At 40.6% G+C, this 25,570-nt stretch overlaps 1 protein-coding gene across 2 annotated transcripts in view; it reads left to right on the forward strand.

The window, feature by feature from the left end:
* SND1 (staphylococcal nuclease and tudor domain containing 1) overlaps positions 1-25,570 on the forward strand; it is a 407,603-nt gene that overhangs the window by 135,631 nt on the left and 246,402 nt on the right. For both annotated transcript variants that reach the window (XM_070512822.1, XM_044754776.2), the window contains one exon: positions 7,218-7,307. In XM_070512822.1, the coding sequence (XP_070368923.1) occupies positions 7,218-7,307 (90 nt within the window). The remainder of the gene's footprint in view (positions 1-7,217; positions 7,308-25,570) is intronic.

Here is a 25,570-nt window from a genome sequence, read left to right on the forward strand (position 1 = left end):
TGAGGGCCCTATAAAAGCAACGAAACATTTCAGGGACCTAGTGTCTTGCATAATCATGGGGTTGAAAGTCTAACCCCCTTCTAATCCTACACCTGTGAATTTTTAAAATAACATTTCAGTGTCTCTTATTTTTCAGTCTGATTTCAGTTTATATCGTTTACCATTCCTTCCTTGCTTCCTGGAAATATGTATGTAATGTGATTGCATTGTTGTGAATTTGGGACTTACCCAGATCTGTCTCTTTAGTAGACCCTATTTACCTTTAAGAGAGATTTTGTTGGGAGGATGAAATAAAACTAACTGGTAAATAAAGTGTCTTTTTCTTTGAAACAGCTCCTTGGGAAATGTTGGATATATGTCTAAATCTTCTGGGTGTGGTCCTTTAGCTATAGTGGTGCAAGATATCCTCCGTTTGGCCAAGGTGGTTACAGTTTTGAACCTTTCCCCAGTTGCTGACTGTAGCTTTCTAGTTAGTTGACCTCCCTTTAATAAAATGTGCTACTGTATGCGTTAAGGATCATAAAATAGTAGATATCCCTCTGGATTCTGTCTCCTGGCTGCTGAGGGAATTGAAAGGTCCTTGATTGTAAATCAGCCCAGGGCATGTGGTAATGTTGCTGTTTTTTAAGTCTATAACTCAAATGGAAATCGCAGCCTTTGTTTGTTGAAATGGCATGGGCGGCAGGGCAACTGGGACAGGTCCATTATTTACTGTTTGAAATTTTATCCATTTTAATCTGATCATGTCTGTTGTTATTTTAATTCAGTCAGTTTTAAGATCTTCATAGAGTATAATTCTGCTTGGCTACTTTAGTTCAAGACTCTTTAAAAACAAAAATCAAACTTGTTTTTGACCTTGGTTATTTGAGAGCACGTTTGTAGTTAAATTATTCCCTTCTGCTTCATGGAAGGACACATCTATGAATATCGTTTTTTGGGGGGAAAGAAAAAAAATGGAATTTAATGCATTTCTTATGAGGAAAAGAATGGCCAGTTATTCTGCTGTAGAGAGGAATAAAAAAGACATTGTGAGCAATGGGAAAAGATTGACCAAACAAGATTTGGGGGTTTCCCATCCCTGAACATTTTTGGCTTTAAAAAAATCCAGCGTTGCAGAATAATATAACAAACGTTCCTTTTTCAGCCTTGGTGCTATATCACATTTGCTTGAGATCTTCTGTTTTTCCCTTAAAGAGGTAAAACCTTACAGAAAACGTTGAAAGTCCTTGTGTACTCATCCTCGGCCCCATTTCTTCCCCCTCTCCTTTGCTTTCTTCCACTGCTCATCCCACATCAGTGACCGCCGTCTTTCATTTCTGTGCATTTTTGTGCTTTTGCTGCTTACATAGCTTTATGAATAATGTTGCTTGCCTCTGTTTTTAGTCTGCAATTAAATGGGATTTTGCTATATCACTCTACAACTTGTTTTCCATGCTCAGTATTGTTTTTAAAATTTGTTCATTTGTTGTGTGCTCTGCTTTAGCTTGACTGCTCTGTAGTATTCTCTGTGACTTACCATAGACATTGTCAGCACAAACATTGTGATACATATTTGTCTTGCACGTGAGGCTTTTCTAGGGTATATACCTACCTGTAAGTAGAATTTCCTAATTATAGGGATGCATATCTTCAGCTTTAACCAAACGATGCCAAGTAGCACCATGTCAAAGTCCCACCCACAGTAGTTGAACCATTTCATACTTTCATCAGTGGTTAAAGGGAATTCCCATTTCCCCATATTCTCACCTTTAAATTTTTGCCAATATATTGGATGTCCTCAGCATCTCAATTTATATTGCCCTGATGATTAATGAAGTTACATCTTTTTTCAATACACTTAATGTCCAGTTGGAGTACTTAGGTGAAATGCCTGTCCTTCTGCCAGTCCTTCTGTTAGATTGTTTCTCTTTTTTTCTTATTGATTTGTCAGAATTTTTCCTTCCTTTACTGAGTAATTTGAAGTAATAGGAAGAAAACTTCCAATGACTCTCACTACCACGTCTACCTACCTAACAGTATCCACATCCACACACCTAAAGATGGACTATTGGTGCTCCTATGTAAAGCCATTCTCTCCTTGCCCATTTTAGGACATTGCTTTGGAAGGTCTAGCCTCTCTCATCTATATTATCACTTATTTGCTCTCCACTGGACCATTGCCTATTATTTCTCCCATCTAAAATCAAAAACAAAAGCACTTTCCCTTCACCCTGCTTCCTCTGCTAGCTGCCACACAGTCTCTTCATACTCCTTTGTGGCACAACTTTGAAAAGTGTTGTATGTATTTGCTTTCTCCAGTCTCCTCCTCCTATTCCTAGTTCCAATTGGGGTTTTGCCCCTACTGTTCCACCATAATTATTCTTGTCAAGTGACCCACACTTAGCTTAATCCAGCATGCACATCTTAGTCCTCATCTGACTTGCTTTGCTGCATTTGACACAGTTGGTCATTCCCTCCTTTTCAATTCACTTTCTTTCTTTGGCTTCCAGGACATGACACTCTGGTAGTTTCCTTCTACTGAGCTTGCTGATTATTCCTTCTCAGTCTCCTTTTGCGGATTCCTTCTCTTATTCCTTACCTTTTAATGTTGTAGTGCCTTAAGACTCAGTCGTTGGTCCTTTTCAGTCTCTTAGCTTTAAATACTACTTGTATGCCAATAACTCCCAAATGTATATCACCAGCTGAAAGCTTTCTTCCAAACTCCACACTTGTTTATCCAACTGCCTACTCAACATCTTCACTTAGAAGTTTAGCATGTCCATAACTGAGCTCCTGATCTTATTTCCATCCCTCTAGTCTACTCTTCCTGTGGTCTTCCCCATATCATTTGATGACCCTACCCATATCTCCACAATATTTCCAGTTGCCCAGATGGAGGCGTCCCTGACCCCTTCCTTTCTTTCACACCTCACATTCCATCTCTCTACTCCCAGAATATTTCCAGATTCTGACCACTTCTTACCTCCCTAACTTCTCCCTCCTTAATACAATCTACTATCATTTTCTGCCCGGATTACTGTTGTAATCTCCTAATTGTTCTCCCCTTTTCTTGCTATAGTGTCTGTTCTCAACACAGTGGCCAAAGGAATTCTTTCAAATGTTAAGTCTGATCTGTGTCTTTGTCCCCGGCTACTTTCTCCCTTGTGCACTTTGCTGTAGCCACAGTGGTGTCTTTGCTGGTCCTTGAGCCCACGAGGTATGCTCCTAACTCAAGGCCTTCGTATTGGCGGTTCTCTCCACCTTTCTCCAGATGACTACATCCCATACGTCCTTTGAGTCTTTGCTGAAATATGATGTGGTCAGGTAGGCCTCACTGAGAAGATTACAGCTGTGGCCAAGCACCTCAGTTCCCTCGCATCCTGCTCTGCTTTTTCTTTATCCATTTCACTTATCAGCTACTAAGACTGTGCTTTGGCTCTCATTTTGTTCATGATGTCTTTTCAGTAAAGAACTTTTTAAATTTTAGTGGAGCCATGTTTATCAGTCTCTTTTTTTCTCATAGTTTGTGTTTATTTAGTCTTAAGGAATCCTGAAGTATCCCAAGGTCGGTAGATTTTTTTGGCTGCAGGATGGGCTAGATAAAATTAGGCCTAAAAAGGGGTGAGAATAAGGCCTTGACTGGAAGTCCCTTCCATTCCCTCCAAATGAGCATGACCTCCTTTTGGCGATTAGCCAAAAATAACTTTGTGTTAAAATGCCAGGTGTGTCTTTAGATGCTGAGATGTGGGTGTTGGGCCTCTCCCAAACCAGTGAGAGGTACAGCTGATGGAAGTTATCTCTAGCATGAGTCATTGCAGGGCCTACATACAGTGTCATTTCTCAGGATGAACAGCGATTACAGCACATATTGGTTTGTGTATTATCCACCCACCAGATAAAGCAAGCATTCTTTGCTATTTTTATTTGTTAAAAAATATTTCCATGTAAATTAGAGTCTAAACTAGACCATCCTTTTTAGCAGGCACGATTCAGCTAAAGTCCTGTTTTCTCAGAGTACATTCTATACCTCAATTGCCTCTTAGAGATTTCAAAGGCTTTTATGTACCTGGTAATTTGGAGGAATTGCTTTTATTTTGTAGTTTCTTAGGGACTTCTAATATCTCTCTTGTAAGATGTTTGCAGATGTCAATAGCTACTAGCTCTGAAGGGTTAGAGTAACAAGATCATTCTGTTTTCACTGGTGATATCTTGTTTTCTACTTTTGCTGTTAGTTCTTTCCTAGCTTCATGAGAGACATATAATCAGACTCTGAAGCTGCACTGTTTTTTTGTTGGATTTTTGTTGGTTTAATATTTATTTTCTTCCATTTGTTTGAGAGGATTTTGGCTCAGCCCCATCCTCTCGAGTGTCTTTCTTGTTCAGACGGCCATATTCACACATTTAGGTGTCCCTCATCCCCTGAGCTTCATTTGATTGCTTATTGGAACTGTATTTCTTACCTTTCATTCATTGTTTTGGATTTCCTGTCAAATGACATTGCTTTTTACCTCTGTTGTGTTTCAGAGTAAGCATGGTAAGGTTCAGATATTCAGATTCTGTGGCAAATCATAAGGCTATGTAAGGTAAATGTCAATATTTTGTTCATTTCACTTTTAAAAATGTTAATTCACTTTCGCTTGTGTAGTCACACAGTTACTCTCTATAAATAGGTTGTCCTCTGTTGGTTGGTGAATGTGAGTATATTGGCACTTCTTTATTCCTGAGGGCTGATTCTGATAACCATTGATTTTGTCTTTATTAAAAATCCTGTTCATTACTGGCACCTAGCATCTTCTGTCTAGCAACCATTTTTATTGTATCATTGAGTGTCATCATAAACTCTATTTTAGGGTTCCTCACTAGTGACCCACTATTTTTATTTGGCTGCCTGGATGCTTATAAAATGTCCATAATCCTGTACATCTGCCCTTGTGTTATCCAGCACTCCCTCTAGCCAGGCAACTCTCATGTGTCCTATTTCCCTTATTTCCTATAAGAAAAACTCAGTGTTATATTATTTCTCTAAAGATTTTCATGTTTAGGGTCATACATCACTTATTAGACAGTGATTGTGACACTCCAGGACATTGATTCAGTCTTGGCCATCTCAGTTGTTCCTGTTTAGAGTATGTAGATTCCCACGTGTCCTCTGGGAGGAGGAAGAGAGACTCACCTTCATTTCTGAAGGTGCCTTAACTTCCTAAAAGAGCACTGGAATGATTCTGCTGCCTTTTCAAAAAAAAGAAAAAGAAAAAAGAAAAAAAACCCAGGAAGTAGAAGACAGTTGGATGATGAATGTGAAGCTCAAACTCAAACAATTATGTACATTCTCATAGGAGATTTTCTTAGTGATATCAATGAATCGAAATGTTTAAATGATATGTTTTGGGCACCAAGGCTTAGTTAGAAATGTCTTTTTGATCCCCTTGACTTCAATATTGTCATTAGGATTAGTTTGAATATGGGGAATTAAAATGATAAAGGCTCTTTATTTGGGAGTAGTTGGCTATTTAAGAAAACATAATTTGAATACTTCTTTGAGTATAGAATGGATTATACGGAGATATCTTGTTTTGTCAGATGTGTAATAGATGGCAAAGCATAGGTGAGGCCAGGTGGGCTAATCATACAAGATGGGGAAGCAGTGGCATTCATCTAGATTAGGAGTTAGTCTTTGATTTTCCTCTTTCAGAATTTCTTTTTCAAAATATTATCTGGGTCTTGGCGATCCCCAAATCTGTGCATGAAGTTCTGTTCTTCTCACATACTTGATCTTTGTATGTTATTCTCCATATTTCTTTTGTAGTTAGTTTGTCCAACTATTGATTGAGTATGTACTATGAGGGAGGTGCTATACTTGTTTCTGGGGTCACAGAGAACAAGAGAAGTGGACAGGATTTCTGTTCTCATGGAACTTAAGGGCTAGCGGGAGAGCGACATTAAAGTCATCACGCCAGCCCATCTAGCCAGCATCTCCCTGTTTCTTGAGCACATGTTTCATTCTTCCACGCCATCACCAAAAGACAGACTTCTCTTGATGACTTTTTTATTATTATTATTATTATTCCTTTTTCTCTCCAAAGCCCCCAGTACGTAGTTGTGCATTTTTAGTTGTGGGTCCTTCTAGTTCTGGCATGTGGGATGCCGCCTCAGCGTGGCTTGTTTAGCGGTGCCATGTCAACACCCAGGATTCAAACCGGCAAAACCCTGGGCCGCCGAAGCGGAGCGTGTGAACTTAACCACTCAGCCAGCCCCCTCTTCACTTATCATCATGACTTAGAATATTAGGTTCCTCCTCTTTTATCCCTTCCTTCCACTCTGTTGTCAGTTCCTGTTAATTCATTTCTTACAATCGTTTTCCTATCTCTTAAGTTCCTATTGATTGCCACTTCTGTCACCTTCATCTAGACTCTCTCTCATCTTCTCAAATTTACATTGCTCACAGCAGTAACTTCTTTTCGAAGAAGTCTGGGACCCATGAGATAATGAAGGAATTGTGTGTGTTTGTATTTATGTATGTGTTGAAATACTGTTTATTCCTGCTTCTCTCCTTTTGCTTGTCCTGGTTTTTTTTCAACTCTCGTTTTCTTCCTAGTTCCTTCCTGTCCTGCAAACTCACTTTAAGTCCCACCTTGTCAGTGAAACATTTCATCATTACTTCCTTCTTTTTGTTTCCCTGAACTCTTATAGCACTTGGTCCCTAGTCTGTATCACAAAACTGCATTATGTTGTTCCATATTTGTAGGATTTCTCCTATTACTGTGTTAGGTTACAAGAATTTTGAGTCCAGGATTATAACGCATATTTACAGAGTTCTGTGTAGGGGGCTGGTGGTTGGTAGGTACTTAATAAAGGCTTACAGAGTAGTAGAATTAGATTTTAGTGTATCTATAAAGGCTTGAAGGGCCCTAATACTTATGGAGCTGCTTCTACACTACAGTTTATGTGGCTGTTTCCCTGTTGATAAACATTTAGGTTGTTTCCAGTTTGCATAACGACAAACATTCCATGTTCCTTATTTTTGAGCCTGTCATGTGTAAAAGATAATCTTTTTCCTTGTAAAGCATTTCAACCAAATCTTTATTAATCATTTACTCTGGGTCCAGCACTTAATTAATATTTGTGATGCTGGGAGGTGGAGAGCATATTTCAGATATGTTCCAGTATTTTGTGCTATTGGCTGTGTTCTTTTGTGTGTTTTTCCCCCCAATCCTGATGTGGTATTTTATTTTTTTAAGGATAAGAACAAGAAACTTCGTCCCCTGTATGACATTCCTTACATGTTTGAAGCCCGGGAATTTCTTCGAAAGAAGCTTATTGGAAAAAAGGTAAGTGATGACAGAAACATATTTGCCAATGGTTGGATTATTTTAAGCTAGGCCCTGGTGATGGAATCTCGAGACCAGCAGATGATTCCTCCTCCAAGTCAAGCAGAATTACTTTGATATAAAGAGAGGTGTGCCTGTATGTCAGAAAGTGGTATCCCTTGGGAGAGGTTTAAAATTGAGGCCCTGACCACAGTGTGATTGCCAGAGCTCTCATGACATGTTCTTTCTAGGGTGCGGGCTCAATTCCAGTTTCAATAATTGCATATTGCCCTCAGCTCCATTCACTTGGCTCTCTTGTTCTCTCCACCTCCATTAAAAGTCGGTGCTGTGGGATTTGCTAGTGAGGGAAGGTTGAGGCTTGTTTCTGCCTCCCCTGCTTCTGAGGGGTAGCCTGACTATCGAGAAGAGGGCCTCTCCCGGAATAGGAGCACGGCTTTGTGGGGAGGAGTGTACCGATCTCCTGGTCGTTCCTGTGGAGACTTGAGCACTTTGACTTTCTAGCATGGCAGCTCTGAGGCCCTGAGAGTGTATTTTCTTGTCTTCTTAGAGCATAATATTCTGTGACCAGCTGCAGAACTTGCCATTCCAGGAAGCTGAGAATGAGTCTCCCAGCTTCCCCTTGTTTTTCTTGACCTCTCCACCCTAAATATCCTGGGCAGTTCTTTACGTCCTGGATAAACAAAGGAAATGAATGGGATGGATAGTTCCTTTGTAATTGGGGAAAATCTGATCGAGGAGGGACTGTGATTTGTCTTTTCCTTACTTTGATTCAGTGGGGATTCTTCAGGAAATGTCATGTTTTGGGCCAATTTTTATTGTGTCTTTAGAAAGTAAGGCCGTTTTGCTATATGTCTGACGTTAACACTTTGAAGCTATATTAGCATTCTTTACCTAAATGCCGATTTTTAAACTATTGGTGATGTGAGAGGTTTGCTAAGGCTCTGACTTTTGAACTAATGCCAAAGGAGAGTATAATAAACATAAATATAAGCAATTTTATTGTATACCATATTCACTAGAATGATAAATTATAGCAAGGGATTTTGAAGTTGGGTTTAAGATAAAATTGCTAGTTTTGAGGTAGAGAAACCAAACTGGATTCCCTAAAACAAGTATTAAATCTCCTCAGGTTCCTTCAGATAATAGACTCATTTGTCATTGTATAAAATTTGACAGAATGCTGCATTCATTCATGAAATGTAGTACGAATGATGGCTTTAAGCCTCTTTCAATTTCTAGATCTCCTGTTATCTGATCTAATGTCCAACATCTCTATTTCACCAAGTTGGTATCATATCACTTATTTACTGGCTCATAAACAAAAGTGTGGAGACAAGGAATTCCCTCACAAGTGTGGATTTCTCTTGGAATCCATCCAAAATCATATCGAAAGGGGTGGCAGCACATTTTTGTTTCTTCTGCAGCCAGTTGTGTGGCATGTGTCATGGCATCCACCTGGTTTGTTTGAATATTGCCCTACCCTGATTCTGTTTCATCCCTAGGAGCATAGATCACAGCTTATTGCAGCAGCTGCTGAATGGTCCTAGAAGGGTAGCCCAGGGCTCTGCTCTCAAACAGTGCGCCAGGTCTTTGTAGAGTCCTCTATCTCAGGATAAAAAGACTGACCTCGAGCGTCAGATGTGGTGGCAGTTCTTAAGCAATTAGGTCCCTTCTTGGTGGGAGAAGCCTTATTTACTGGTTCCTCTGCATCAGAGTTGATTGGATTCTATTTGCGCTGAGCCCAAGTTTTGTCTCCCACAGTGACATTGTATAAATGATGAATACTGTATCCCTGCGTAGGGAGTAGGGTGCAGCTCAGCTCTGCTGGGCTGGAACATTCCTGATGCAAACTGCTTTTCCTGACTCACCACCTGAAACCACTTGCCTGTCTTCTGGGCCCATCAGTTGAGACAGCAAACACCCATGTGCTCTCAAGTCTGAGAACAGACAAGGCAGTTGCTGCCTCAGGGGGGTGGCTAGCACATCATTGCACATTTCTGCCAATTCCCTTCAGACCTCTGCAGCTGTTCAGCATGGCACATGGTGATTAAGAGGCACAGAGAGGGAGCATGTGTGCCTATGTGCTTGTGTGCAGGAAAGCTGATTAGGGCAGCCTGTCACCGCGTAGGGAAGATAATGGAGGTAAAATCATCTTCTCTGCCCAGACTATTATTTGCCCGTCTCAGAGAGTGTATAAGATGACAGTTTTGAGGAGTTTCGAGAATGTGAAGAAATAAGATTGAAGGTAAACTGCCACGGTGCTTTGTTAGATTCGATGGCCTCCATTTCAGTTATGGAAATTTACTTTGATTCACTCCCAAGATTTTATTCTGGCTAAATGCCTTAATTAAAGTAACCATGCGCCTCTCTGAGCCTTGGTTTTATCATTCGTGAACTGGGAATTTTATGTACGTTCCCTCTCTGATGGAGTTGCTGTAAGAATCCAGAATGATACTAGTCTTTCCTGTTTTTCCAGATGCCAGTAAGTTATGCTTTTGTATAGAATCTAGCATAGCCTTACTTTTTTAGTTATGATTTTTGTTACTTGCTCTGAGGTCAGGAGATGTTAATCAGTGTACACCTTATTTGACTCTCATCAACCTGTTGCACGGATTCGAGTGGTACCTGGTTACATGTGGCCTCAGAGTTCCAGCTTCCACAAAATGAGTATTTGCTGGTGCGAAAGTGTGTGTGTGTGTGTACACATGTACGTGCTCCGGTTTCGAGGGGGAGGTAGAAGGTTATGTTTGTATCCTGGAAGTGTTTCATTAGCTGTCTGAATTGCCGTACTGCCTAGTAGAATGCCCTCCCTGCCCCCTGTTTACCATCTGCATCTGTGTTTTCACTGAAATCTTAACTAAGGAATAAGCGCGGGGAAGAACTGTCTTGCTCATTTCTTCTGGGGTTCTTCATGGCCCTAGGATAGTGGAGAAGTGGAATCCATGGTAACTTCATATTTTTCAGTTTTCCAGAATGGTATCCTAGGTGTATATAAGATGGTGAAGTTGATACCCTTCCAGAAGAACCAGGGCTACAGTCCTCTTCTGATAGCAAGAGTGGTTTCCTTCTGTGTGTGTACTTTTTTCCTTAATGCTTACAGGTCAGTCCACGGAAAGCAAAAGTTTGTGAGCCTAAGTCATTTTCTTCTTAGTGGACTAAAGTAATAATAACTGGGATCTTCACTGGGTTTGTTCCCCAGCTACCTTACAGAATCTCTAAAGTAGAACCTCAAAATATTTTTAATTCTTGTAATAAAGCGTTTACAAATGACATATGAATCACTCTAACTCCTGTCCCTTAATTGCAGAATTTCTATCACCATGGGAACCATTGTGTTCAGAGTTGTAACTTCTTTGCATAATTGAAGGATGAAAAATGATGGAAGAGATGGAATTGGAAGAAGCTAGAGTGCATTGAAGCTTCAGCTCTTGCAATAGGTGCTCAGTCCAGGCTCTCCTATCTCCAAAAAGCTCTGCCCAAAATATGTCTACTCCCTGAATGTTTCTGCCACTATTTGTGTTGAATAAGCAAATTTGGGGCATGAGGCTCATTTGTAAACAGCCAACTTTGTATGGTTTTCATGCCGTTGAAATTTCTGTGAACTAGGCTGACTCTTCTAGGCCCCTAAAATTGGGCATTTTTCTTGTTAAAGGCAGATATTGGAAAAGTTATTGGGCTATAAATAATTCAGGTAGTTTATTTCAAATTCCTACTGCGTTCAATTGTTCTTCTCTTTTGGAAACCTATCTTTCCTGAGGTCCATCCTTTTGGGGTGGCAGGAATCATCTCCACGTGCCCCTAACTTAGAAATCCAGCATGTTGAAAACTGACCTCATGCTATTGTGTGAGAAAATTGGGTCTCCTCCAGCATTCTGGGAGCCACATCACTATCTGTTGCTGTCAAAGACATCTGTGACACCCCCTCTTCTTTTATCCCTCTTACTCTAGTCCCTCCCTCATCAACTCCTGCTGTGTATATGTGTGTGTGTTTCCTCTTCCTCCATTGCATAGCTACTGCCTTGGCTTATATCTCCTCACTTGGGCTTCTGTAGCCTTTTTACTGGTTTTCCCACAGTCATTCTTTCCCACTCTAGTCCACTTTCCACCTGCAGCTAAAGGGAGCTTCACCAATGACAGTCACATCATGCTAAGACTGCTGGCTTCCCATTGCTTCCTGTGGCCTACAAGGCCCAGTATAATTGGGCTCCAGCCTGCTTCTCAGCTGTAACCCCCTACTCCTTCTCTCACCCACCTCCTGGCAGCTCTTCTAGTCTTCATTAGTTTTTTGCAATGGTTGTGCTCCCGCTCACTGAAGGGCTTTTGCACTTGCAGTTTTTTCTGTGTGGAATGTTCTTTTTGTCCTCATTTTCCTCATTCCCCTCCCCTATTTACCTTAGGCTTATCCCTTCCCAGATCCAAGTTAAATGTGACTTCCTGGGGGAAGTCTTTCCTTAACAATCTCTCTTCTAATAATTTAATGTATACATGGCTTTTCATATCTTAATATATTTGAGAGATTATGTGTTAATATCTATCTGTCTTGTTAGATTGATTATATTAGGCCGATTAGGGCCCACATCTGTTTTGCTCACCACCCCAGGGCCCAGTACATCAAATTTATGATACATAGTAGGTACTCAGTAGATTTCTACTGTTAACTTTAGGGAAAAGGAAGGACACTGGGTTGAAGGTTGTGCCCCTAGATAAGAATACAGAAAGGGAAGGAGAAGTAGGATCCACTCAGTTTGCCTGGGGTTAGCCATGTATGCAAGAAGTAGGGCGAGATTACCTCTTCATTTCGGGAGTCCCAAGTCAGTCTGGAAATGGTTATTGTATGTAAACGATATTATCTGTATTCTGGGTTAATGTGCTTTTATGAGTCAGGTTGGAAGCTCAACTACTGTTAACAGCTTTGTTTCTGTGGGATAAAATGCTCAACATCTAAGCCAACTATAGAAGACGTGGCTCATTTGTTGTTTAGTGGTTACCTTTGCATGATTTTCATGCTGTTCCAATTTGTTTTGTGAACTAGACAGGCCATTTTTAAAGGTACTTCATATAATTCTCATTCTAGCTTACAGGGTTGGGGCTATCATTTATTCAGTTGTCTATTCATGGTGAGCACTGAATATTGTTTCATTTTTATTTAATTTTTAATTTTCACCTCCACCCTGCAAGACATATGTATCATTTCTATTTTTACAGGTAAAGGAACTGAAGCTCAGAAATTGTTTTACCCAGATGTCTGTGCTTTTAATTGCCACGCTAAATTAAAGGCCCTCTAGAAAGTCTCACTTCCCTGTTACGTGTGCTGAATCATATGTAGATACCCAGAGTCATGTTCCTTTTGGGGATAATACCAGTTTTTGTATATAATACATACCTTACATGCTATAAGCAGTTGATTGTCTTCAACTGCATTATCCTAGTCTACAGCTATCAGCAGGTGGTATAGCTCCATAGATCAGCCCTCCAGACATTATCTCATTACTCTTCGAGATGTCTCTGGAAGTGATGTTCCATCACATTGTTTTTCAGAGAAACCAGTGTCAGATTGCATGCTCTTCTCGTTACACAGACAATGCGAGGTCATAGGTAACATTGGAAAGCCAGTGTTGACGCTTGATCTCCCTTTCTCTTCAATCTCTTGGCATAGGTGAGACTTCTGGGAGAAAGGAGAGGACAGGTTGCTTTTTCATCCTGGCCCAGAGGCGGGGAAAGGTTGAGGAGCACTCTAGGTGCTCGTTCCCCTGTGCACAGATAGGTGTCTGAAGGTACCAGGGGTCACATTCCATTCCTTAGCAAGAGCAGTTTTTTACTCTGTCATGAGAGCTCTTCGAAGGCATGGAGCTTTCTTGAAGAAGACTCCTTCAATCTTCTCCCTAACTATATCCTTTTCCTTGAAAACACTTGTAAGTTCTGTCTTTTGCAATGTATTACCTAACCCTCTGTGTTAAGTACAAAGCTGGCAGTCTGGTTATTCTTGTTCTTAATTACCTCTGATGTATTTTAGTTTGTTTTTTATAGACATTTTCTTTGTCATCTCTACATTTTTCACTTCATATTAATTTGATTCACTCACACTGTGGAAAAGTCCTTTACATTAACCATCAAAACAGGCCCTAAGGTTGTGAAGGCATTGTGATTTAAATTGACAGGTTTATAAGAGGTGGCTTGTCCTTGCCTTCTCAATGCCAGCTGTTACCATGAATGTGGCTGTATATTTTTTGAGTAAGTGACTGAAGGTATTCACCAAATCGTGAGAAGTTTTGAATGACTTGTAATTTCTGACCATGCCTTTTTCTAGTAAGGCTTCTCCCACTTAGGCGTGACGGGAATGTGTCAGTATGCAGTGGAGACCAAGGGTTACTTTAGATGCCGTTTACCCTTCAGATGTTGGGAATGGTCCTTGCCTCCTTAGCTGCCTTGTATGGTGAAGGTAATTAACAGAAGTGAGTGTAGAGTTGCCTGTTTCTGGACATTTGGCTGTTCTCAGCAAGGCAGCTTTCTACCTGCTGCCACCTAAATGCTCTTTTTGATAATGAGTTTTTGGTTTTTTTTAATCTGCAGATTGTGGAAAGTACCTCTGTGCTTTAGGGGCCATCGGGATGTGGAGCTGAGCACACAGCTTCTTGGTGAAGTGTGGTATTTGTATGATGTATATTGTAATATCCTCTTCAGAAAGCCTCTCTAAGTTAAACGAAGAAACCAGAAGTTTCCACTGCATTCCTGGAAATTTCTGTATGCTCATCTGTGGGAAATGATTTATTAGCTACCACCAGAATGCTTAAGGTTCTCATCTCTCTGGGTAATACTCTTAGATTACTTGCTTATCGTTAAAGAGTTTCTTCCCTGGACTCCCAAGTTGCTCGCAGTTTTCTTGTGAAAGTTCCTATATTTATAACATGATTTGTGGTCAGCTTGTCTTAAACCACCCACCTCTGCTCTTTTCAGCTAGGTTTCTGAAATGTCGTCCTTGGGGCTGGAACTTTCCATGCTTATTCTCTGCAGACTGGGATTTTATTTTAGGGGGAGATTTGTGCTGAATCAGCTCAGCTGTGTTTGGGGGTAGGGAGAGTACAGGCTTTTTTCCCCGACTTTAAAAATAACTGTTATGTGCCAAAATCCCTATAAAAATGTGCTGAATTGCAAATCTTTGAACTTCCTATAGCTCCTGGTTTACAGAGGATAGATTCTTTGGAGCTTGGGCTCATGATGGTGAGCAGAATACCTTACGTTGTAGAAGAGTGTGCAGTGAGACTGGGCGCAGATGTGATCAGTTGGGAAGGACCCCTGGCTTTGGCCATCTTTGTCAGTATTTCTTCTCCAGTAGTTTCATCTTGTAAGGGTCTATATAGGGATAGTATATACAACTTTTCTAACAAGAAAGAACTTTTCTTGTGTTTTTGCAAAAATAACACATCATTCAGAAGTATTGAGTCCAATTTTTAAGCACCACCTTTCCAGGGTTTCTTCCTGTGTGGCCTGTTTATGTTATATCCAGAAAGTTAGGCTACTACTTCCCGTTGCTGGAGTATTTCTTTCCTGAGAGTATGAGTAACTTGTGCATGGATAAGAAAGTAGTATCCTCAAGGGTCTGTTGGTTCTAAGGTTGAATTTCTGTCAACTCTTTATAGCTGAGTGACAGAAGCGGTGTTTTAGGGCTATATCTTCCTAGTTGGGGTCATGTAATTGTAAGCTCCTTGTTTAATGTTTTTAAAATCTTAATGAAGCTTTTTGCCCTTAGCTGAAACAAGTGCTTTTACTGATGCCTGGAACTACCTTCTTGTTTTCAGTTACTAGTTGTCTTTTTTCTGGCAAATTTTCAGGTTTTCCTAAAATGCTACAGTACTGTCCCATGACGACTGCTGGCTTGAACTGTCTTCCTGGCGTTTTCATGATGATAGGTGTGGTGCACTGAATAGTGTCCCCTCAGAATTCATGTCCATTTGGAACCTCAGAATGTAACCTTATTTGGAAATAGGGTCTTCATAGATGTAATTTGTTAACTTAAAATGAGATCCTGCTGGATTAGAGTGGGCCCTAAACCCCATGGCTGGTGCCCTCATCAGAAGAGGTTAGGACGCCGAGACAAACAGAAGGACATGTGACATGGAGATTGAAGTGACACAGCTGCAAACCAAGGAATGCCAAGGATTGCCAGGAGCCACCAGGAGCTGGGGGGAGGCAAGGAAAGAATTAATCCCTAGAGTCTTCAGAGGGAGCGTGGCCCTGCCTGTACCTTGATTTCAAACTTGAAGCCCCCAGAACACTGTTTTAAGCCAACCAGTTTGTGGTACTTTGTTATCGCAGCCCTGGCAAAGTAATAGAGTAGGAAAGTATGTTAGCTTCTTCACGTATCTGGCCTCTTGAGTCTTGGCTGAAGTTCTCACTAGTGGACTTGTACTTTGGTAACGACCTCCTCCGCCACAGTAATCCATAGGGTAAGGTTTGACGATGTTGGTGTGCTTTCCCCTCTGGTCCCCTGCCTGTCTTGTCTTGCTTTCTACATTTGTGTTTGCTCTTGTTGTCATTACTTATCCTGAGTTTTAATGCCTTCCTGTCTCCAGAGTAGCTGACAAGTGGTGTAGAGTAATTGCTACTTGAGAGCACATTTCCACTATTGTCAGGAAGCACTGCTTCCCTTCCTTGAAGGTTGAGTGCTGATTTCTGCTTAAGAAGGCTGCCATAGTTCCAGGGCCTCCATCACTTGTACTCCAGTAATTAGCAGCATTTTGAAATATGGCACGCTTTGGGAGAAGTCATTTCTGACAGTAGCTTATGGTGAACCATGCTCATCCCTTTCAAAGGTGATGAATAGAACATTAGGAATAATTAGCACAAGTCTGCATTCTTGTGCACCATGTCTAATGTTTTGCCCACTTTAGAGTACATGCTATACAGAGCTATGCATGAATTTTCTTCTGTAACTATAGGAGTCCCAGGTTTTGTCTCCAAATCAGGCCTTTTTGGACAAGGTATTTTTTTTGCTTGGCCTTTTCACCTCTTCTGACTTCAGTAAGTGTTTGGACTGGGTTGGCGGATGGAGCAGATAGTCCTCTTCTGAAGACATAGGTTGAGTAGCTTTATTCTCTTTGAGGACTCAGTTCCTAAAGCTTCAATGATGCCTAATCACTTTATGTTAAGAAGGCGATGGGGCCAGCCCCATGGCCTAGTGGTTAAGTTCGGTGCACTCTGCTTTGGTGGCCTGGGTTCAGTTCCCAGGCATGGACCTACACCACTCGGTGGTGGCCATACTGAGGCAGCAACCCACATACAAAATAGAGGAAGATTGGCACAGATGTTAACTCAGGGCAAGTCTTCCTCAGCAAAAAGAAAAAAAAAAGGAAAGAAAAGAAGGCCATAGGTGGTAACCTAGTGAAATCAATTCATTGTTATTATTCATTCAGCAATTTTTTGAGCAACTACTATGTGCCTTACCTTGTTCTAGGCATTGGGGATAGAGCCTTACAAATGCCTATTCTCATGAAACTATTATTTTAGAAAAGGTCCATATAGTTATTGGGTACCTTTTTGGAGGTGAAACAAAGATGAATAAAATATCACCTCTGTTGCAAGTTGCTTACAGTCTATCTGGGGCAAGATTACATCAAAATGTGTGAAGTTGAATAAGAACAGATTTGAATAGCTGGTGAGATAACAGAAACGTGTCTCTTGGCAGTATTGGATTAATATTAATGTGAGTTGTATAGATCATAGTTGTCTTTCAGAGACAGGAGAGGTCTCACCTGCTGTGACCCTCATGCACTTAATGGCTTCAGTACCGCACATACCTCTGACTCTTACATATAAATATTTCCACTCCTAACGTTTTTCTCTGCCTGCAGATCTGTTTCTGGCTACTGACTACTGGATACCCAAATACAGATTCCAGTAGATAACTGACATCTGTTATGGCCAAAATGTAGCTCATGGCTTCCATATGATTTTCTTCCCTGCCCACAGACTGCCTTGGCTACCTCTGTTGTTGATCTTAAATAATGTCTCACCCACCTAGTGTCCTGCACTTTAGAATCAGCAGTCTCCTCATTCCAGGTTCACCTGATTCTGCCCCAGTTATCTCTTCCACATCTTCCTTTTCCCAGTATTTGCAGTGGCTTTTAGTCTGTGTGCTCCTTCTCTCTCACTTTAATTGTTGCAAGTCCTTCTTAAGCAGTGGTCCTCCTCCTCCTAGTCTGCGCCGTCTTTCATAGTGCTGTCAGAATTGCTGTCTCTCCTCACAGTCCTGATCATTTCACAGATTGGTGATACCCAGATGCCTGCACAAAACATCTAACTCCTTCAATGAACATAAAAGCAAGGGAAAGGCACTTGTATATAAAATACCATAACGTCATTTAAGGATCTTGCTTCCTTTTGCAGTCTTACTTTTTACTCTACCCTCCATATAATACGTCACAGAGAACTTCTCACCATTCCATGGACATTCCAAGACCTTGATGGTTTCCTTGTCACCTATCTTTTTAAATTTCCTCATACCAGTGCAGACTTGGAGCCCCACTTCCATGAAGCTTGAGGCATAGTACTATCTGATTGAAATACAGACCAAGGCCTTACAAATAGGTAGAATACCTGTTTTCTGTATGTAGCTTATGATTATTAACTTATCTCTGCACCTGATTAGTAGCAGCATGCCAGTGCCTTGCATTGTCAGTGCCTCGTTGCGAGACTCTTTGAAGTCTTCATGAGGCATTCTAAGCAGTCATTCTTTATTGCTGATCTGGTCTGGGGCTATTTCTCTGTCTTTTCTTCATAATCGAGAATGTGCAGCATTTGTAATTTGTTCTCTTTAAAAATGATTTGAGAGGCCGGCCCCGTGGCCGAGTGGTTAAGTTCGCGCTCCGCTTTGGTGGCCCAGGGTTTTGCCGGTTCGGATCCCGGGCACAGACATGGCACCGTTCGTCAGGCCACACTGAGGCAGCATCCCACATGCCACAACTAGAAGGACCCACAACTAAAAATACACAACTATGTACCAGGAGGCTTTGGGGAGAAAGAGGAAAAAAAATTAAATCTTTAAAAAAAATGATTTGACAGAGGGGTTTACTCAACCAGTAGGCAAAAAATTACCATTTTTTACTTGAATCCTCCATTATTATTTTAAAAATCTAAGTGACAGCAGGTTGATTGACCCTGACTGTTCCCTGCTATCCTATACCCCCTGACTTAGGGTTCATAATGTCCCTATTCTCCAATAACAGTCCAAATGAATTGGAGGTGAATGTCAGTGACTTGCTCTACTTTGCCGTTTCTGCAGCGTACAGGGTGCCTTTTAGCCTGGCAGGTTGCTGCTGAGCTCAGCCCCTCAGAGCCTGTCAGGCTGGACTTTGATGCGGGGTGGAGTACTGGGAAAGGAGAGACCAGTTAAGCAGCTGACTTTTCTCCACTAGGCCAGCTTTCCATCACCTCTGAACCTCTGACCCTTCTTCATTTTAAAAAGAAAAAGAGAAGGGAAGGGAAGGAATGGGAGGAAGGAAGGAAATCACAGAACTGACCTGGACACTGATTAGAAATTAGGTGAACATGTTTTTTGAAATTTTTCCGTTTTCTCCCCAAAGCCCCCCCGGTACATAGTTGTGCATTTTTAGGTGTAGGTCCTTCTAGTTGTGGCATGTGGGATGCCGCCTCAGCATGGCTTGACGAGCAGTGCCATGTCTGTGCCCAGGATCTGAACCAGCGAAACCCAGGGCCACCGAAGCGGAGGTCGCAAACTTAACCACTTAGCCATGGAGCCGGTCACAGGTGAACATGTTTTGATGAAATGGTGTCACATGCAGCTGGAGAGCTTGGGGTGGCTTCTTTGGTTTTCTGGTTGAGATATAATCTTAAGCGTGTGGTCAGTAAGTTCCTGAAGTCTCTTTCTTTATCTGTAGAATGGGCATATTGTTTGGACAGCTGTGATTTCTTAGGTGGCTAGTATGGGGAGGGAGTCGAAGGAGACAGCAGCATTAGGAATAAATTTGGAGCAGGGCAGAAAGGATGGAGCTGTTTAAGTTCCTCAGGGTGAGACTAGAACCCAGAACCTCAAATGCACACCTGCAGCCTTGTCTACAATTTGTCAGCCCACATTAAAGTGAAGAGGTAGCCTAGGACATTTCTGTGACCTCAGAGGCAGGAAGATACGCAGCTGAAGATGAGTATGTTCAAATTCTTACACTTGGGACAAATTCATTTCTTTCACTTTGCCTTATTTTCTTAATGTGTAAAATACGAAGGAATCTATTTTCCATCCTCTAAAAAGATGATCTTACTGAAGAATCCAGAAAGGCTCAATTAGTCATCCTGGTATCTCTAATCAGACTCTAACTCCTCCTACTGATAAATGCGTAGTTTTCCTAGTAGTGATTCTGGAGAGCCACCATAGAGGGGCAGGCTGATTCCATTGCCTGACACTGGCCCCACCTCATAGGAGGTGAGAAAACTCTGGCAGCTGGAGTCCCAGACCTGGTCTTGTTGTTCACATAGCTCCATGACCTTGGATGATAGGTCCTTTTATTTTGGTCCTTGGTTTTCTCGTCTGTAAGAGGGGGAGTGGATATTTTTGCCCTGTTTGCGCTAATTGACCTACTTGATCCTTTCACATTTCTGAAAGTGTAATATTTTCACAACAAATATTTGTTTTATTTTAAATATCAATGAATGTGAATACCTGTGATAGCCAAAATGAGGCGGTTTGAGGGGTGTCTGTGCATGTTTGCGTGAGACACCACGTCCCTGTGTCCTGTGACCACTGGGTGACTCCTTATACTTACTGTGAGCCCTGCATGTTGGAGGCCTGTTTGTTGAGGGAGCTGTAATATAAATCTTTACCACCTCTGTGGAGTGGCTCTTCTACCCACCAGACTCCTGCCTCCCCAAGAGAAAGCTAGGAGATTGAATTCATTCTTTTCCCACTTCTGCTTATGTTACTGAGTTATGGTCAGAGTCTCTTTTATATCTTTTCATCTGAAATGTTTATATTTTTATAGTTGGGGTTACAGGCATGTTTACCATTGGCAAGGCCTGCTTCTCTCCCTTTTCTAGGATCTTTGTCTGTCTTCAGATGGTTTTCTCTCATTTGAGGGCTGGTGTATGTTTCCCTCCATCATTCATCAGTTCACTAAATTCTGAAATAATGGCTTTAGAAACAAAATCCATCAGAATGATTGACTCCTTGACGTCGAACCGGCACTTTTTCACATTTTCAACCAGTCTTTCCCATTGCCGGTGGTGCTGCCAGCTGTATGGAAGAAAAGCAGCATGCGGTTTGAACTCCCCAGCATGTGAGAGATTTTGAAGATGAAAGACAAAGATGAGTCGTGTTGCTGCTCTTCAGTATTTCTGGCTCGGTGGTCCCTAATCATAGCTTTCCAAAGGGAAAATGGCAATAAGATCACTAAGCCTAGATTTATGATGTCTCTCTCGCCTTTCAGAGTGAAAGTGGTGTGATTGTCTCTTATGTCTCCTCCTGTGCAGACACAACTCCTTCTTTCTTTCCTTCTGTCTGTAACTTCCTTGTTTTCCTTCTTCTGTTTATTCTTCCTTTTCCCCTGCATAGCTCTTCCTTTCAGTTTTCATCCCCCTCCTCAAAAGTGCTTAGACCATCAATATGAACAACTGCAAATTCTAAGCTTGTAGCTCTCATTTTCCAATTTGCATGCCCCATCTGCCATAGTGTCTGACTTGGCTGTTGCAGTAGATCCCTGGGACCTCTCTGGCCTTAAGAGGAAAAAAGTGATTTGCTAAATGCCATTTTTTTCTTGTTTCTGTTCTTCCTCCCAGCAACATGAAACTTGGTTCAATCCCAGAGTTGACACAGCCTTAGCTTCTCTCTAAACAGAGTTCACTTAGTTTGCTTGATGGTTCTAGTTTCTTCTTGGGCTTGGGTTTTCTTGGGTAAACACACAATTTTCCAGGCTACATAATATTGTGCTACATTTAAAACTCTGTCTGTTTTAACTGTCATTTCCTTCTGTTTTTGGAAAAGGGGAAAACACAAATGAGGAAGAAATTAGTCAGTCACCCCTTTTAGTCTGGATTTCCCTTCCTTGGGGGATTCTAGTTGATGGGCCAGGTTGTATGTGTCCTCGCTGGGTGCTCTAGTGACACATCAGCTTGGTGCTGCCCCAAGCACAAGTAGCATGTGAGGGGCTTGGACACTATATCTACTAATAAAAGAATAACTGTTTGGATGACACTGTGGCCTGCTGCAGAGTCTGGGGGAAGTGTGTTCTCCTTGCATGGCCTAGCTTCCTGGAATCCACATTTGGATTTGATTCTTTCCTTCTTCCTTGACTCCGTGTCATCGTCTGTGTCCTCCAGCCCTGTGTGTCGAGGTTGATGAGCAGCAGTGCAGGGTTGATGTCTTTGAAGGTCCTCATTTCTTCCTTTTCTTGCAGAAACTCCTTTTTGCATTGGTATGATTTCTATGGCAAGGCAAAGATACTTTTCCTTACAGCATTTTTAAATTTTTAAACAGCCAGGAAGACATAATTTAAAGCATTTTTTTGTTTTACATAATATAACATGTTCTCTACTTTAAGGAAAAAATAGATGTAGATATTTTTAGAAAGCACATATATGGGTAAAGCAGAGATTCTTTTTTTATTTTCTCCTAAAGATTTTCAAAGTCACATCAAGAAAATAAATGCTTTTGGTTGTTTCATCTGCTTAAACAGACATTTTGAAGTCATTTGGCAGGAAAGCCAATATGGAAACATAGACTATTTTTGACAAACTATTGTGTAAAATAGACAGACATTTAACTTAACATATCTTTTATCTTTTAGACACTTCTTTATTAGGAAACCAATAAACACTATTTTACGTTTTTCTCTTTATTTTTGTGTGTGTGGTTTTTTCTTAATTTTAATAATCTTGAATAGGTAATACATTCACTTGGTTCAGATCTCGAGTGATAATAAAGGGTGTACAGTTGAAGAGCTCCCTTCTACCCTGGCCCTTCACCGATTTGATTTACCTCCTCACAAACAACCGGTGTTACATTTCCTTGTGACTCCTTCTAGAGATATTTTAGGCCTGTATAGGCAGATGTGTTTGTGGGTGGGTATTCTTCTCTCTTTTTCCACAAATGCTAGCATCATAAATAGTTAAAATTTCATACGTATGACCCAAAATAGTATCTTTCCATTTCCATTTCATTTTTATGTGCTTAAAAGTACTAAAGGGTTGTCATTGTTGATCTGCACAATTTAGGGAAAGCTTACAAGTGTCCTGTAAAACTTCAGCCTAGTTTTCTCTGTGGCCATAATTTTCCTACTTGAAAATACAATTATGAATTCTGATATTAGTGATATTGTTCACTCTGTCCTTATGATACTGTATTTTGTTTTTGCCCTTGTTATAAATAACATTTACTGCTGGCTTTCTCAGTCACAAAAGCAACACTTGTTCATTCTAAAAAAATATTTTTGAAAAAGGGGAAGTTAAAGCAAAAAAGAAAAACTACCACCCAGGGATAGCATCTGTTAATACTTGACTGTATATTATTCCAGTTTTCTTTTTATGTATTTTGGTATTTGCATAATTTTCAACTTAGCTAGTAATTATATGGTACTTACTGTTTTGTGACCTTCAATATGATGGTTTCCCTGTGTCATTAAATTGTCTTCTATATGAGGTACTTTTATCATTTAATATCAAGTGAATGTTTAATCAGTGTCCTATTGTTGGCTATTTGTAGTGTTTTAGCATATGGTCTCTAGACCCAAACAGACATGAGTTTGCATCTCTGGAGTAGTGTTACCTAACTCAGGCCTGTCATGAACATTAAATGAAGTAATATATGGTAAGCGCTTAGTGCAATGCTCGGCACATCGTAGGAGCTCAATCGATAACAGCAGACTACTGAGTCAGGGCTTAGGAATATTAAGAACAGGGAGCAGTATATAATATGGCAGATAAAATGAACTGGTTTTCTTCTATATGCTGATAAGGTCAACTGAGGGAAGAGGAGCAGTGGGGGGAGAGGAGGGCGTAAATGTGGCCAGCATTTTTTTGTCCTCTTTTGTCTTCCAAACCAATCTAATAAGATGGCAGTCTAACAGATTGCCTGTCCTTTTTCAGAACATCTTTTGGATGCCCTGGTGCTCAGTGGCTCAGACTTGGCTCTGCCTGACTCAGAGAGGAAGTGGGAGTGGGCCTGGGGAAGGGAGAGTTGGGAAAGAACTCTTAATATCTTGTTTCCTCCTGTTCTGAGATTCCTGGCACATTCTTTGCAGCCTGATAAGAGTTCCCCTGGGAACTGACAGGACGTCTGATGAGAACTTAATTTACTGTGACCCAAAGGAAGCTAAATAGAGGGCAAAGTATTCCCCATTCAGCAGGGTTTTTTGTTTGTTTTTTTTTTGTTTAGCTTCAGTGTCTCTGAAAGTCTCAAACTTGAAGCTCAAAATGTAAGATTCTCTGTCTCCTGAACTTACCTATCCAACCATTACTGTTTGATCATCAGTTAGAAGTAAGTGTTGGATGTTGGATACCCTGCTTTTCAACTTCCCAATTGAATGCTCAATCAATCCAGCATTTCAGAATATTCTTGGTCAATTTGATACATTTATTTTTGAAAGCTAGACTGTTAAATTGAAGAGTCATTAGTGAATTCAGATATTCATTAAATTTGATATAATACCATGAGGTGGGTTTAAAGTACTTCACCTGATACTTCAGGTGAGAGATTTGTTATTATTTATAGTATAGAGTGATGATTCCTGGTTGCTCATATCATAGTCAACTGAGAAGCAGTTACGGATTTAGCCTGGGTCTAAGTATGGGGTATGCTGAAAACAAAATGAAGTAGAAATGCTGCTTTATTTAAAAAAATGAAGGCAAACTGGTTATGCAGATACAATATTATATTATTATACTGTCATTTTTCCATGATGTTACCTTTAAGTTTCCACTGATTTTAAATGGTGTCCCTTTTACAATTGAGTGCATTTTAACCAAAATTTTGATAGAAATAAAAGGCCAGATTTTATATATATCCTCAGTACTACTGTCATTTGTCATCCCAGAAAAATTATTTGTCAGTTCTTTGAGTTCGTCATAGAAAGGCAATTATAGAAGAAAGCCTCATTTTTAGGAAAGTAGTGAGGTTTGATTTTGTTTTTGTAAACATCTAAGCTAAGTTTTCTGTTGTAATTAGATCTTCCTTCCTTGGTCACTGGAGACAGAACAGGTGTTGAAGGCCATCTCTATGATTTTCCTTTCTGTTACCTGAAACTTCATAAGCACGTTTCTTTAAAGGACTAAACCAGTTTAGGTCTAGGCTTCACTTTGGCTGTATAGCCATATGGCTATATAGCTATATAGCAAGTTCAGATTTTTGCCCATTTTTGTTGTGTTAATCACTTTATCCGTTCTTGTCATCACTTCAGTAGGGGTAGCATTCCCACTGCTAGGAAAAGATGGAGGATTCCTTTGCAATTCCCAGATATAAATCTCCTTATGAATTCCCTTTAAAAATTTTTTTAAAGGTTGCGTTAAATGTTATACACAATTAGCATAGGTCTGTGCTGTTATTTTTGAAAATAAGGAAGTAGGAACATGCAAGCACTGAATAAGAATTGGTTACAGGCCTTCTGGAGAATTACAGTTAGGGAATCTAGCCTCCCCTCTTGTCAGTGACACACAACTTAGTGCTTTTCAAGGAGGGTCACTAACTAATGTTACCTTAGATCACACGTTTTCCTTCTATGGTTATTTTTTTTTCCTGATTATAAAAGCAATATATGTTCGTCGTAGTAAGTTTGGAAAGTATAATGGGAATATAAAAGTAATTCAAATAACTATTTACATTTTGGGATATTTTCTGTTACTTATATATGTCTATTAGTTGAATCCATCTATATGTCCGCCCTCACCCCCACTCCCAATTGACAGTATAACTCGAACATTTCCCCACATCCTTAAAAAGGAACTTTTTTTTTTTTTTTGAGGAAGATCAGCCCTGATCTAACATCTGCCAATCCTCCTCTTTTTGCTAAGGGAAGACTAGCCATGAGCTAACATCCGTGCCCATATTCCTCTACCTTTTATGTATGTGGGATGCCTACCATAGCATGGCTTGCTAAGCGGTGCCATGTCCACACCTAGGATCCGAACCGGTCGACCCCAGGCCACCAAAGCAGAATGTGCACACATAACTGCTGCGCCACTGGGCCGGCCCTTAAAGGAACTTTTAATGTAATAATTTCAGTGGCTTTATGTCATTTTAGTCCATGATTGTATGATAATTTATTTCA

This window comes from Equus asinus, chromosome 1 (assembly GCF_041296235.1).
Source record: "Equus asinus isolate D_3611 breed Donkey chromosome 1, EquAss-T2T_v2, whole genome shotgun sequence".
In the NCBI taxonomy this organism is placed as follows: domain Eukaryota; kingdom Metazoa; phylum Chordata; class Mammalia; order Perissodactyla; family Equidae; genus Equus; species Equus asinus.